This window comes from Barbatula barbatula, assembly GCF_947034865.1.
Source record: "Barbatula barbatula genome assembly, chromosome: 20".
Classification (NCBI taxonomy): domain Eukaryota; kingdom Metazoa; phylum Chordata; class Actinopteri; order Cypriniformes; family Nemacheilidae; genus Barbatula; species Barbatula barbatula.
The window spans coordinates 9,274,521-9,289,217 of NC_136783.1; the positions used below are offsets into that span (position 1 = coordinate 9,274,521).

At 38.0% G+C, this 14,697-nt stretch overlaps 1 protein-coding gene across 1 annotated transcript; it reads right to left on the reverse strand.

Annotated features, from left to right (window-relative positions):
• Window positions 1-5,671: 5,671 nt before the first annotated feature.
• On the reverse strand, window positions 5,672-12,941 carry il12rb1 (interleukin 12 receptor subunit beta 1). Its single transcript, XM_079482657.1, has 15 exons — window positions 12,740-12,941; window positions 12,250-12,376; window positions 11,698-11,867; window positions 11,432-11,568; window positions 11,312-11,345; window positions 10,964-11,101; window positions 9,674-9,750; window positions 9,368-9,587; window positions 8,990-9,124; window positions 8,804-8,902; window positions 8,574-8,717; window positions 8,339-8,488; window positions 8,171-8,255; window positions 7,770-7,845; window positions 5,672-7,577 (listed from the first exon to the last, which is right to left on the reverse strand). Exons 1-15 carry the CDS (start codon window positions 12,792-12,794, stop codon window positions 7,230-7,232), a joined length of 1,995 nt encoding a protein of 664 aa, XP_079338783.1. The 5' UTR covers window positions 12,795-12,941; the 3' UTR covers window positions 5,672-7,229.
• Between the last annotated feature and the right edge of the window lie 1,756 nt (window positions 12,942-14,697).

Sequence of the window (14,697 nt, forward strand, 5' to 3'; positions counted from 1 at the left end):
ATTTCCCGAGAGAGTCGGCGTGTGATTTAATATCACCGTGTTACTGTTTTACAAACGCTTTGTGGAAACGCTAACTGTATAACGACAGTTTGATGCTGGGACTGATGGTTACCATGGCAACTGTTGTCACTCTGCTTCCAGGGCCGTTGAGAGAGAGAGTTATGACACTCTGACAGACTTCCATTGGGAGAATGTATTGCGAGATGGTGTCAACGGCTCTATAATATCAAACATTGCGGCCATTTAAACAAGCGGATAGTTTGGATGTGTCGAGAGCTCCGTAAACTGCGCAGCTGCGCGATCAAAGTGTGTCGCAACTGTGTTTTTCAACAGCTCTGAAATGGGCCATAGACATCGTGAAGGCTCTTTGGCTGCTGGATCGCACGACAACAGCGACGCCTGGTGGCGGCGCCATTCCCCGACAAGCACATGTGTGAATGTTTATCAGGGAGGAGTGGAGATAGTGAAAGTAATCTTAGTAGACACAACGTGTATGTATAACAAATGTTTATTTTATTATTTTGACCTTTAAAAGCCATCCTGCTTTCCTGTGCTTAGTGTCATTGAGCAACGCCAAGGTCACGGGTTCGATCCCAGTGGCTTGCACATGTTTAGAAACAAATGTATAGTCCAATGAAATTGCAAATGTAAAATGTAAAAGACAAATTGTTTGACTTAAATATAAAATACACTAATAAATATTGAGTTTATCATTCATTTTCATGTTTATTTCTAATTCAATCTCTCACAAAACTAGTGTTCGTTTTCTTGTCGAGAAGTATGTTTTCTCGCTGTCAAGCCAAAGACGATGTCCGAATCGTTTACTTGAGCAATATTTAACCCAAGTGCAGACAGTGAAAGGGTTAACAAAAGTCTTTAATGTATATAATAAACACAACACAAAACCCACGAGGGGGAAAACCACGATACAATAAAACTAAAGCAAGAACACTGACACTGACAATACTGAACTTGACAGACTGCAAACCAGGAACAAGGTAGCAAACGCACAAGACACAGGGCATTAAATAAGGGACCTAACAAGATAACATAAGGCAGGTGTGGGAAATGACACAGGCGGTTACCCCAGGACAAAGAAAACCTGACAAGACGAGGCTGAACCATGACATATTAGTTTTGGTTTTTGCTTGTTTATGAAGGGAACAAGCGCTATAGGTACAGAAATCTGACCCGGTCTGATCACGAGGTCTCACCGGTGTCAGCATCCAAGATCAGTGGGGATGAAAAGCTAGGTATATTATCTTTAATCATTATTGGTTTATTACTAATGCATTATTCACATGTTACAATACCTAGGATGCCCAGTCTGCATCAAAACAAACAGGATTTAAAAGTGCTGGGTGATTTCATACCACTTTGTTCTTCCAGGCCGTCCTCAACGTTTTCAAGCCACCGAGGAGAACGTAAAGGTGGGTGCCGTCTCCCAGAAATGAAAAGCGGAGGAACGTGAAGACAGCGAGGGTCCGCAAAAGAAGGTCAGAAAGGAATAACCTCCCCCCTTCCATCGCACCAGGACAATGTTGGGCTGTCAAATTGGGGGGTCACTGTACGTCAGAAGTCTTTAAAAGAAGCACAATGAAACAATGAAAGGAACATTTTCCTTTATTACAGGGTTCAATGCCATTGGCGGTTGCATTAATGTTACGTGTGAGCTTTTTGGAACGGTTTGAGCAGCCGAAACATTAGGTGATGATCCTGGAGCATCCTGATCCATGCAAAGATCTCATTGACTTCCCCGACCGCAGCCAAGACACAGACGAGTTGATGAGATGGCCTAGGGGGTGATGCTACAGCTGATCAAGGCTCTTAAACACGTTCTGCACCCAGACGTAAAGCCAGAAAACATCCTCATCTACTCGTGAAGTCAAGCTTCTGGATTTCGGCTGTGGAGATTAGAGGACTCTGTCTACAAAGAGTTTTCAGGTTGGTATTAGCAGAGTCCTTCAGAAAAGACCTCAAGGACTTTCAGTGATGCCTTTGGACCGGGACATTTTTTTATTTATTTTCGTTTTCATCTCTCAGGGACTGACGTCTATGCTCCACAAAAGGTTTTTCTCGTAAGGTGGTATCACGCAAGACCTGCAAAATAACGTCCTGTCAGGTTCAAGGCTGTTCGCCAACAAAAAGGAGATCATCAACGATGAACCATATCTACCGGATTTTCTCTCTGAAGGGAAGATCAACATGAAGAGACTTAACAAGGGAGTGATTTGCTCTTCTGTAAGGTCTATACTGTATATGTTTTGTTTAAAAGAATGTAGACCCCTGCTTCAAGGGTGTCTTGATAAAAAATCATATAAACAGGCCAGTTTGGAGGAGATTGATGTTCATCCCTGGTTTCAGAACAGGTGACCAATAACATTACTCACATCTTGGATAGTTAACATTGATTCTTTTAAACCAAAGTTTTCTTTATATGTTGAGTGTTCAGATTATCAGGTCTTTGTTTTGTTTAGAATTTAGTTAGAAGAAATGTTTTGAATTGTTGCTGTAGGGTCATCATCATATCTCATCATATTAGCAATAATTGTTTGTTTATTTTTACTTCTGAATACTTTTTTTGTTTTTTTGTAAAGTCTTTTGCACCTTTACTCATCAAATATTGTTGAACCATATTACACAACAACTTTGTAATATTGTATATTATATAACAATATTGTAAACTTAATGATTACGGCTGGGTTTAATGAAAGCAGGCTGGGTTTAGTGATGGTGTTTGAACATGTTGTGGATACAACATTATCAGAAGCTGTTAAGGGAAAATGCTATAAGGGAAACAGAGCCTCCAAAGTTATTGGAGATCCCACTCACCCTCACTGCTTAAAATATATTTGAACAGTCGGTTTTATTGACTGTACTTGTCAGGAAACGGAGTGGAAGAACCCAGCGGTGAAGGTTTAACAAGAATTTAATATAAAACACGAAACAAAAAGACCCACGAAGGGGAAAACGGTAACAAAAACACAAACTAGAAACAAAACACTTCCCACGGAGGGGCAAAAATAACCTAAATGCAAACTCGACACAACGTCAAACAAATGCGAAAAGGGTAGGCAAGGGCAAGGTAAATGGATGCAAACACGAGGTGAGGAAACATGTAAGGACCACATGCACAGCGAGCTGGGAAACTCAGAACAATCTTATGACAACGAACCGGCGCAGGACAATAGACATGAGGGCATTTAATAGGGAGACTAACAACGGAGATAACAATGGGCAGCTGTGGGTAATGAGACACAGACGTGATGCTAACACAGAAACGAGAGGGCCGCGGGGCCAGAGACGAGACCGGAGAGAACGCATATATTTAGTATTTTTAGTATTATTACATGGACAATGTTTCACTACTTATTTGCATTCTGATGTTAAGCACTGTGTAGGCTACTGTGGTTTATTCGTGTCATTGCACTAAATGTCTAAAAGGCTATGTAGGCCTAGCACCTTGGTCCTGGGGGTACATTGTTTTGCATCACTGTGTTGTCATGATTCTGCCTAATCTTGTCTTGGTTTTCTGGTCTAGGGGCAGAATCATGACAGACCCACGTGTTTTATGTGGAGAGAAACATATTATTGTCAATCAGGACATAATATGTGTTCTCTCCAGTCTCGTCATTGGCCCCGCCCCTCTCGTTCCTAGTATTGCTTTCCTCCTGTGTCTCATTACCCACACCTGCCCATTGTTATCTCCTTTGTTAGTTTTCCTATAAGATGCCCTCATGTCTATTGTCTTGGGCTCGTTCGTTGTACTTGTTACCCTGTAATAGAAGCCTTGTCTGTTGCCCTAGAAGTCTTGTCCTGAAAGCTACGTTAAGTTTATTCTAGTCTTGTGAGTGTTTGTTTCGGTCTTAGTGTTTTGAAGTCCTCCTTCAGTTCTTGTATGTTCTTTTACCCCATTGTGGGCTTTTGTTTTGTGTTTTGTATTTATTAAAATCTGTTAACCCCTTCACCGCTGCCTGCACTTGGGTTCTTCCTTACCAAACCCTGACATGTGTTCTGTACTGTATATTGTTGAAATGACAAGAATGACTTGACTTGATTTGATGATGCGGAAGGCGGTTATTTAAGGACTCGAACCCAAAGACTCCGGGACAGACTGGAGGTTTGCCTAAGACTGACATCACTCCACTGCCATTGTTGGAATCCAAAACGAGGCAGAGGTGGGAAGAAAATCGGATCAAAGGACGGTGGTTTGGACTACCATCGGGCGTCTGTGACCGAATGATCCGTTTTAAAATGATGTTGGATTGGCTGTGTGTGAGCGAATGAAACCCGTTTATGGCAGTTTTAACTCTAATATCACTAATATGTGATGTGGTCAAGTAAAACAGCTCATGTGACTTGCATCCTATGCTTATATTGTCACATTTAAGATCGTTTTAAGGACTCCTGGGGCCGGTTGCATAAACTGCTTAGACTCGTCTGAGAAGTTACTCATCTATTTTTTTTCATCAAGACTTTAAAGAGTTTATATAAAAAATAAGGCTAATTGAAATATGAAAAGTAAAACGGATTAGTCCTTACTAATCGCTAGTCAGTGAGACTAGATGTTAAGACGCAGGCGGCTAAGTCTACGCAACTGGGCACAGTTTGGTTGTCCAAACCATTTCAGTCTATGCTATTATTTCTCTTTATTCAGGTTTATTATTAATAATAACAATAAGACATGAGCAGTGAGGGCATTAAAGGGCAGCGAGATCTGACGATGTAGTCTTGTTGGCCTATATCATGTTCTTTCCTAGCTTTTAATCCTTCTTAAAAAAACAGCTCAGTGCCCAAATCATGAAGAGGGCAAGTGTCAAATTGGCACAGAGGTGTTGCGCCCTCTTGCGGACGTGATGACGGAACGATACAGACTCGTTTTCGTTGACACCCCTGTTGCACATTGACTGCCACACAGCCATATACAGTTTTCCCCAGAGTATCACCTTTTACAGAAAGTTTAAAGCCTAACAGAGTATTACATTTAACGTTCATTTTTTGAATGTGATGCATACATCCAAAGTGCGTGATTTGGAGCTTTATATATTTCTGTATATATATTCACCCTCGTGTGCATTATATGTATATTTGTATTTGATGTGTATCAGTATTGTATTGTAAATGTATGTAACGTACTGCGCATAGAGCGCCTGAGGTGAAGTTCACTCGTGAATGTTGTAATATAAACCTTACTCGCCTATCTACGATTAGTTCTGACTTCTATTTCTTCTCTACTCTTTCTATCCTTAAAAAAAATACTTAGCTTTGTATATTGTGGTAGGCTATATGAGACCGGTTTTACTGCACTTATGCTTTTTGTTGTCCTTGTGTTGTTCCAAATGTTTGTATTGTTTACCTCAATTGCAATTGCAAAATCTGCTAAATGTAAATGTGATATTAAATACATGTTATTTGTGTTATGAATATTACCAAATAACTATTTATGTAATTAACAGAGTGATATTATAGGCCTACTGAAAACACAAATAAGCAGTGGCGGCTGGTGAAAAATATTTTAGGTGGGGCTGTTTGTGTGTGTGTGGGCATCTGGGGGGATCCAACCCCAGAATTTTTTTTTTATTTCATAGATGTGATTTCCTGCATTCTGGTGCATTTTAGTCCATGTCCCTTGTCTACACCAATAAAAGAACTCAAACCAGTCAATACCAATGGTCTAAAAAGACAATATTAATTGAACTGCCATGTAGAAATCAAGTCTCACAGGTAATGATAATGAACAAGTTACATTGCTCAGTGTCCAGATAGGAAAAAGTTAAACAAAAAAACAAAAACAAAGCAAGTATAGTTACATTACTATTGAAGTGCCTTTAAAAACAGTGGCATTTTCGAGGTGCACCTCCAACTCACGATCGATTGAGGCCATAAGATCAATTAGACCCAGGAAAATGCCAGGGTTTTCTGATGCGTCTCTATCATCGTGACCACGCAAAGCAAGTTCAAAGGCACCACAAAATTTCACGGCATTAATGATCATTGACAAAATATGCTGATTCCTGTCCACCTCCTCGTTGTGCCTTCTTATGGCAATGCGGTGTCCCTCATCTTACTGTGTGGCTATGCTAATTCGGCCTAGCATGGCTAGCTTCTTGACAGAGTTGTCCATATGCACTCTTGCCCGTTCATGTTTCTTAATGCGTTCTGACATATGTTTCAGGTCTGTCACCCCTCTCTGTGTCCACGAGCTATCACAAGCACTTGTTTTAAACAGTAAGCAAGGGAAGCAAAAGATTGCATTGGCGTAACCACAGCTAGTAAGCCAAACCTTTCGATCGAACCAACCTCGGGAAAAGGTTCTCTTTTGGGTTTTCTCTTTTTCTCGCGCCTGATGGGTTATATTCACTTCTGGCTTGTCTGGTCCGAGTTCTTTTACAATTAGTTTTACCGCTAATGTTCTTCTTTCGAATGGATACAGGTGTAGAGATTTAACTGAATATGGGGCAAGATTAACTCCCACAACTACATTAATGCTATTCAACGTCGCCGGCGCCGCCATACTGCACTCGCACTCCGCTCTGAGGTAAATGTCCCGTGGTGCACTGCTCTAATCTTGGTACTACGGGCGCTGTTTTCAGAGCCCCTAAACCTTAAAATTAGACAACGATGATTGGCGAAATATAAACTTTTTTGCGTGGCAACCGGGGAACCATTGGCTTAAATTCCAGCACTGTAGGGCTGAGCGAACTGGAGCCCAGGGAAGACAGCCTATTGGTTACTACTACTACACCAACATGCAAATATCATTCTGGAGAGTTCTAAACACATTCTAAAGTAAAACCATTAATATCATGTAATTAACACAGATTATTTTTCAAAATGAGAGATTATTAAAAAAAAAACTATTGAAAAAAAATACAAATACAAATAAAAAACTGGCAGGGAGGTCGGCGCCCCAGCGCCCTCCATGGGCGAGCCGCTGCTGCAAATAAGCATTAACATTTTATATGTAGACATAATGAAAATCTAGAATACGTCACTTTGACCACAACAAACGTTTAAAGCGTGGTGTCACTTGCAACCTCAGTAACTGCCGAGAATCTTACAGTGTTCTTAGAAACTGGTTATTTCCAGTCTTATGTGTCATGTGCACTTTAACTACACAAAGAGAAAATTTTCAGAAATGTTTTACTGACTGCACTTCTCATATTGTGTAATAATAAGGTTTGTCAAAATCATTACGCACAAGGTGGGCCTGGCAGGCCCTGTCATGACTATAATGATGTTTCATCACACTCCAGGAGTCTTGTTTCAAAGAACAAGCCGTTTCTGTACGTGGATTCTGTGTCAATCTCTTTAAAAATGTTCTCGGCCGTGTGGATTGGATCTGGCAGATGCAGCATCTGTCCTCTGTAACTAGGATTCGGATAGCAACAGGATTTCATAGTGCCTAAGTCAGTAACTCCTTCCTCATAATCCTCGTCCTCCTCTTCAATGGCAACCGGTCTGAAGTCTTGCAGTAAAGTGCTCAGTTCAGGGGCCGTGTTTTGGGGGGGTTTGTTGTGCTCTTGAAGCTGCAGAAGAACAACCTCATGCACTTCCTCTGTCAGCTGGCTCAGGTCCTGCAGAATAAACTCGCAGTTAACAGAAATTAGCCGTCCAGCATTTTTTTTGAGATACAGCTTTACCACATTTATTCTGTTTACGATGTTGCGGGTTTGACATTTGGGTCATGTTCATTTAAATATGCAACATAATTAAAATAAAAGTTTCTCTTTCAAAGTTTTAATCCTTTAGCAGTTCACGTGGCTGACCTGATCATGTTGAAATATGGATTCTGTTTCAGGGATAACAGGACTGGGTACCACTGGTAACAGTTTACTCCTAAACCTAAGAAACAAATAGACAAAGTGTATATTTACAGAGGACTACATTAATGTATGATTTAGTCTAATATGATATTTAACATCTATTCATGATCAACAAACCAATTTTACATAATTTCTGGACCACTGATGGTTCATTAAATTGGTAATAAATACATTCTCTGAGAATTTATGTTTCAAGATTTTAGTGAAAACGTCACATAAAACAGGAATAGCCAATGTGCCAATGTTCACTTTTGCCGTGTTTGCCTTTAATCATATCAGTTCATGTACATCTCATAATGATGTATATGATGAATCACTGATATCAGTTCACATGGCGATCTCACCTTCTGAAAGCCACTGAGCAGATTATTGTACACGAGAGGGCAACCACACAGACGCTCAGGATGGTCTGGTCCTGCCATGATAAGGCTGCATGAAAGAGGAGAACATTTGCTTTTGGCAGGTTTATTCTCACACATCATGGTGTTTATTCAAATACCATTTCTAAATACCTGTTCTTATTGACGGCGTTTCAAAGTTCGCCGTCGAGTTCGGCCCTACACCAGCTTTTGTTCGTCCGGCTATGGAAACCGTGTAAGAGGCTCCTGGGTGAAGGTTCTTGATCAAGAAACTTGTTTCATTTGCTGGTAACTGATGGTGCGCTGAAACAAGAGGTACAGAGAGCATGACTTATCCTCAGTTCAGGCATGTTTTGTGTCAACGTCAATACTACAATCTTCGCCGTACTTGTGTTTTCTTGTCCAGATATCCAGATGAGATATTGTTGCAGAAAGCCGCGCTGATTCTCCACAGCAATGGAAAGCCAGCTCACCACGGCCGACTCGTGTGTCACGTTAAAAAACAACACGTTGTCTGGACCTTTGCTAGGCACTGCAACGAATGCAAAAGTGTAGATGAAATGGAAAGCAGATTCTGAGATCAATTAATTTTAATAATTTTAAATCATCTGAACGTACCTCCCTCCTGCGAGTAAAAAGGACACATGGCAACAGTCGATGGACGTTTTCTGGTCTTTGTGTGAAGAAAGTAATAATGGCGTACAAAGTTTTCCACCTCTGTTGCCAACATCAGACACAAGTAAATAAGTGTGACACTGTGAAATTTCTCAATATCAAATGGATGATTTATGACGGCATCTTTACCTTTTTCAATGTCCTTGAAAGTTTTTTCTCTAGAGGTATTTACGGCTTGCGATCGAGTCTCACCGTCTTCCAGCTTGTACCATTCCAAACAGGCTTTATTGGTCTTGGTGGAATTTCTTTGGTGTTTGGGGCAGTCTGAAATTCGTGAGAAAGACCTTTTCCAGTGTTTTCAAATTTCCATTTTATTATAATCTCTATAAAGGGACTTGGAAGTTACATTATATTGAAAATTATAACTTTTTAACTTTGACTTTCCATTTCCATGTCTTGTGAAGCTCTACATTTCTCACTGTAAACCTTACACTTACTTCTGCGATAAGTGAGCACACACATCACTCTTTCTAACCAGTAATTTGTATTTATGATAAATACACTTACGGTTCAAATGTTTCACAGCAGGAATGGTGCTCAGTTGGGGTGGTGAACTCCCAACCTTGTTCATTGCGATGATGGACACCCAAGCCTCAGAAAATGTTATTGAGGTTTGGAAGGTTCGATTGACAGTTATGGGTTTAAGTTTTTTGGGTTCATCACAAGGCCATACTGACATGGTCAGTTTATACGTTACCCCTCCAACAGACTCTTCAGCAGGTGGAGCCTACAGCAAAGAACATTTGATTGCCATTGGAACACCTGTTCATACTACACCAACCAATAATGAACATTTCTTTCTTTTGTACTTACATCCCACATGAGGAGAACATCCCTGCTGTGAGTGTTCTGTGTTTCTTCCCAGCGTACTTTAGGTGGAAGGCGAATTTCTGTTGAAATGTGTGACATTTGTTAACCAAACTATTAAAAGGAAAATCACATTTGGGATCTTTAATATCTCATTTAGTTCTGCTAGTGATCTGTCAGATTAAATAGATATTTCTATCCAGAAATCTCACATATGTCTCTATGGGTTTCAGAAGAGATCTCAGTGTCACAAACTGAGCTCAGATTTGCCAAATATGCAACAGAGAGTAAGTATTGTTGAATATTTAAATATGAGCATTTCTCATCAAATTGGCCCAAATCCAGATTTTTATTCTACATTTATTTTACAGCTTTTTGTTTAATTGTCTCTTTTGTTTCTATTTTTATTAGATTATACTCCAAAGCAACACTGTAAAGATATTCAGTAAAAAAACGGAAATAGTCTGTAAACTGGAAAAACTTAAATGTACGGTAACATTATAAGATATAAGGATATATATTCAATTTAAAAAAATGCTTCTGTAATTGTATAGTTTTTGACCGTATTTCAAAAATAAACTGTAAAAAAAGAACCTTGTTAAAATTATATTTTCTCCCCTGGTTTTCTTGTACATTTGCGATCTTTTAAAAAAACATACAAATCTGTAAAACAAATAAGAGAAAATATTTGTAAAATTACCGTTTTTTAACAGTGAATTTTGTGAGAAACATCTCATTTAACATTTAATGTTAGTTGATTCTTAAACGAAACACAACTGAGAACAACATTAACCCGTCTGAGCCATAAAAACAACCTCTAAGCTAAAAGATTTTCCTCTGGAAACATATTTTAACTTGTCAAAAAAGCTCCTGAACTGGTGTGAAATTGCAGCATTCATTGACGTTGTTGAGTCATTATTTCACACTACACCTTCACAGTGTAGACGTGAGTTTAGCCATGGTTAAAAATGAAAACAACTATGGCTGAAAGCAACGTATGGTTAGGCCAACACTGTAAAAAACTGTAATTTTACAGAATTGTACTTTTTATATTTACAGATTATGTATTTTTGAAATACGGTAAAAAACATCAAATTAGGGAAAAAGGAAGACATGAGTAACATGTCATTTTTAAATTAAACAAACTGTTGACAGGATTTTTTTACCATGTATTTTTGACATTCTAAAAAACCTACTATTTTATGTGACAAAAGTGTTATTTTACTGGCACCCCATCTTTTTTTACATTAAAGTGTAAAGTGCCCTGTTGTGAGGATTCATAAAACTAAATCGCACCTATGGGAACGCCCACCATGATGCTCCAGTCACTCCAGAGGGCTTGTAGTGATTCACATGTTGGTAACAGCGGTTTGGCCTGTCGCCTTAGCTTGATCTGGTAAACAACCTGCTTTTGTAGCCGTAGCCTGTAGAAGTCTATAAATAAAATCACCTCAATCATTTTTATGTTTAATAAGGATAGAAATGTGTAGCCTACATAAACTAACTACGTTCAAACTATTTAAACAAATCATACATTTATCAAAGTCCAGGTATAATATCGGAAAAGTTTTTATTCAGAATTTTACTTTTACAAATGTTTTTTATAAAACCACTGGGAATCAGAGCAAGGGGATGAATACTAACCTTGGAAAGTGCTGTCCTCAGTTTTAAAAGTCTCCTGCAATGTAAAACCACATCACATAACACGAAATCTTCAGTTCAGGACTTGCAACTATAAAAATCTGATTTCCTGAAATGCCTTACATTTTGCCATTCAGCTCCTCTTTCCCTCCATCTGATCTCATATATAACACCTTTGTTATCCTTCGGTTTGCTCAGTGTAAGATTCAGTATGCCAGCTGACCTTCTCATGCTAGTAATCTCAGGTTTGCTGTATTTGGCTGTCGTCAGGTGAGAATGCAAAGTTAAAAACAATTATGGAACATGAGCCGTACAACAATAATTGTATATTCTAAATAAATATATAACAAATATCAATACATATTTATGAATAAATAGATCAAATTTACCTAAGCATTTGAAGATGACAGAGATTTTAGTAGAATTACAGGTAAGGTTGCCCACTTTTCTCTGTACCCATATCTCCATATTTCTAGAGATTGTTAGTTGCTCCAAAAGAAGGTATTTTTCTGTCTGGTGTGTGTGCACCTGCAAATCTAAAATGTTCCTTTCGCTGTCACTGTAGACAGCATGAAAGAATGACAATTAGATATATTAAACATACAGTACGGTGCATACATAAAGCTCCGGAAAAAAAGAGACCACTGCAAATTTTCATTCAATCATCATTTCTAGATGTATTGTGGTCATTCCAGCCCAGTGTCTGTTGAATTTCAACAAAATGAAACCTCAAGAGTGACATAAAGTCATCCAACAGCAATGTGAAAGACTGAACGCATGACAAGACACATGACAACTGTCATTACAATCCATGTCATGACATAAAGAATACTTTTTTGAACTTTTCCTTAATACATTTACAAATATAAATAGTCAATTCAGACAAACTGAAACTTTAAGAAGAAAATGTTGCTAAAATGCTGATTCTTGGTTGAACTCACAATATGTAGAGGGTATACGTTGTATTCTGATCAATGTTTCTGTCCTCCCATTTGCAAATAAAGTCCTCTTGTTGTTCGGTTGAATTTTTGTAACACAGTGGCCTGGTTGTAGGTATGCATCCTGTTGCTTTAAATATATATATATATGTATATATATATATATATACAGCAAACATATATAAGTATAAGTAAGTTATTTAACAGAATAAGCATTTCTGTACAACAACACTGTTACGATTGCCATAAATGCAGTGCTCCTTTCATTTGAATACTGTGGCTTTATAGCCTATATTGTTTAATGGCGGTTTGCTGAATGACGTCTGTCAAGTTCACAGCCCTGATAAAATCTACGCACCATCTAACACACAAGCAACTATCAAAATAATCTTTATCATCTCTTAAACCAAACGAATCTCCCTACGGTCTTTCTCTGCGGTGTATGTGTGCCAAAGATACAATCGGCTACAACAGATAAAACAAAGTGACATACCTTCAACCAAACCGACAGAATAAACAAGCACCAGCCAAACCACTCTCATCTCCATCACGACTAATGTTCAGACATATCCATTAAAAAACAACAAGCTCATGTAAGAGATGATGAAAACATGAGCAGCTCAGAATGACCGCTTTAACAGTCATGAAGACTTCAGACACGTCAAGAAGTTATCTCTGTACGCAATAGCTGTGTCTGTTTCTGGGGCAGAATAGGGTGTCAAGTAGTGCATCACCACAAACCTCAACACGAGATCAACAGGGGAAGCTCTCACTTCTTGAGAAAAAACACGGTTCACGTACACACCTTTGAACATCTCACAGAGGAAGATCTTGTGCTTTCATCTTCGTGTGAAAACAGAGGTGTGTTTTATTTCATGTGCATAGAATTAAAAGTCCAATTGTCGAGAATCATTTTTTAACTTATTTTCATTTTACGATTTGGAGTAAAGCCATGTTCCATATAATCAGGATTTGACCCCTGAAACTGACTTCATTGTACATCCTCATTTCATTTAAACTCTCTGTTGCTAAACACTCAAACCCTAAAACCTTTAAACAGAGAGCTGAATAAAATTGATTTGTGTCTAATACACAAATCAAGCTGTATAGTAAAAAACAACTTTAAAAATATGTATGTCCCTTTTTGGCATCAAATACTTTTCAACAGAATTATACATAAATTATACATTCATATACTGTTAATTCTTAATAATAACCTAAAAAACAAATTTTTTCGATGTTTAATAGCATATCCATATTTCAAGTCTGACAGATTTGTGTATTTTTCTCAGTCAAATCTGCAGCTTTCTGACGAACGATCAGTGGCATTTTGGTTTCAGTTTTTATACGAGTTTTGTGGGTGAGGTAAAAGGGAAAGCTCTAAATTAACCGCATCTGTGGCTAATGTTATGATATTAACTGCTTCCTTAACTGCTATTAATAGTAACTGTGCTTCTATGTAGATACATTACGTGTTTTATATTATTATAAGCCTTATAATGACAAAAGTGTATATCCTTTTTACCCTTTGACTTCTCTAAAGCGTCGTCAGACCGGATGCTTTTATGTCTTGTTTAATGAGGACATATGTAAATAGGCCACTGTAGTCTCATAGAAATGGTTAAAACCCATCTTTTCTTTCCAGATGACTTTGTCTGAAATGTCAAAAACATGTTAAATGTTGTCATTTAAATAAGACTAATGTGAAAAACATGCCTATGACTTATTTTTAAACCTGCCGTTTTGCCTTATGACAACAGTTCTTAAAGAAAATCCTAAAAACAATAATAATCTTTTAGTGGTCTTATTACCATAATGTATTATTAATTTTGTACGTTTTGAAGGTGTCAGAAACTAAAAAAGTAATCCTACAATAGCATCATACATGAATACATTTTTGTTTAAAATATTTTATTTTGTGTGTCTAAATGAACACAGTGAATAAAATAAGCAAAAACACATTTTATTTTTTTCGACTTTAAGGCCTAATGTCACCTTATGGCGCCACCTTGTGGTCAAATATATATAATATGGTTAAATAGTATTTATTTTCCCTACTGTGGCAGTACATTTGGATGAGATCTGTTTGGTTACTGACATTCTTCCAAATATCTTCCTTTGTGTTTAGCAGAACACAGAAATGTATAAAGGAACAACCTGGGGTGAGTAAATGATGGCAGAATTTGTATTTTGGGGTTTAACACTTTAGCCCTTTAACATTTGCTGAATGTTACAGATTAAAAGCCAAATAAATGTTTTTCTGTGTATTTGAAATACTCGCCGTGTTATCATCTATCGCAACGTCGTATTGTAAAACAACAACAACAACCACAGAAACACACATTCCTTTTATCATAAGACTGCCTATTTTATAAGGTCTCCATAAATATAAGAAGGGTATATTTGCATGTGTGTATGATAATGCATAAATATAAAACTGCACTCTCTATA

Bases quoted from the DNA above. Each gene is read 5' to 3' on its own strand.
- il12rb1 (XM_079482657.1), bottom strand. From the start codon at position 12,794: ATGGAGATGAGAGTGGTTTGGCTGGTGCTTGTTTATTCTGTCGGTTTG. The intron at 11,569-11,697 runs GTAAATTTGATC...ACCTGACGACAG, and splicing joins TGTCATCTTCAAATGCTTAG to CCAAATACAGCAAACCTGAG. The intron at 9,125-9,367 runs GTAAGTGTATTT...CACGAATTTCAG, and splicing joins TGCTGTGAAACATTTGAACC to ACTGCCCCAAACACCAAAGA.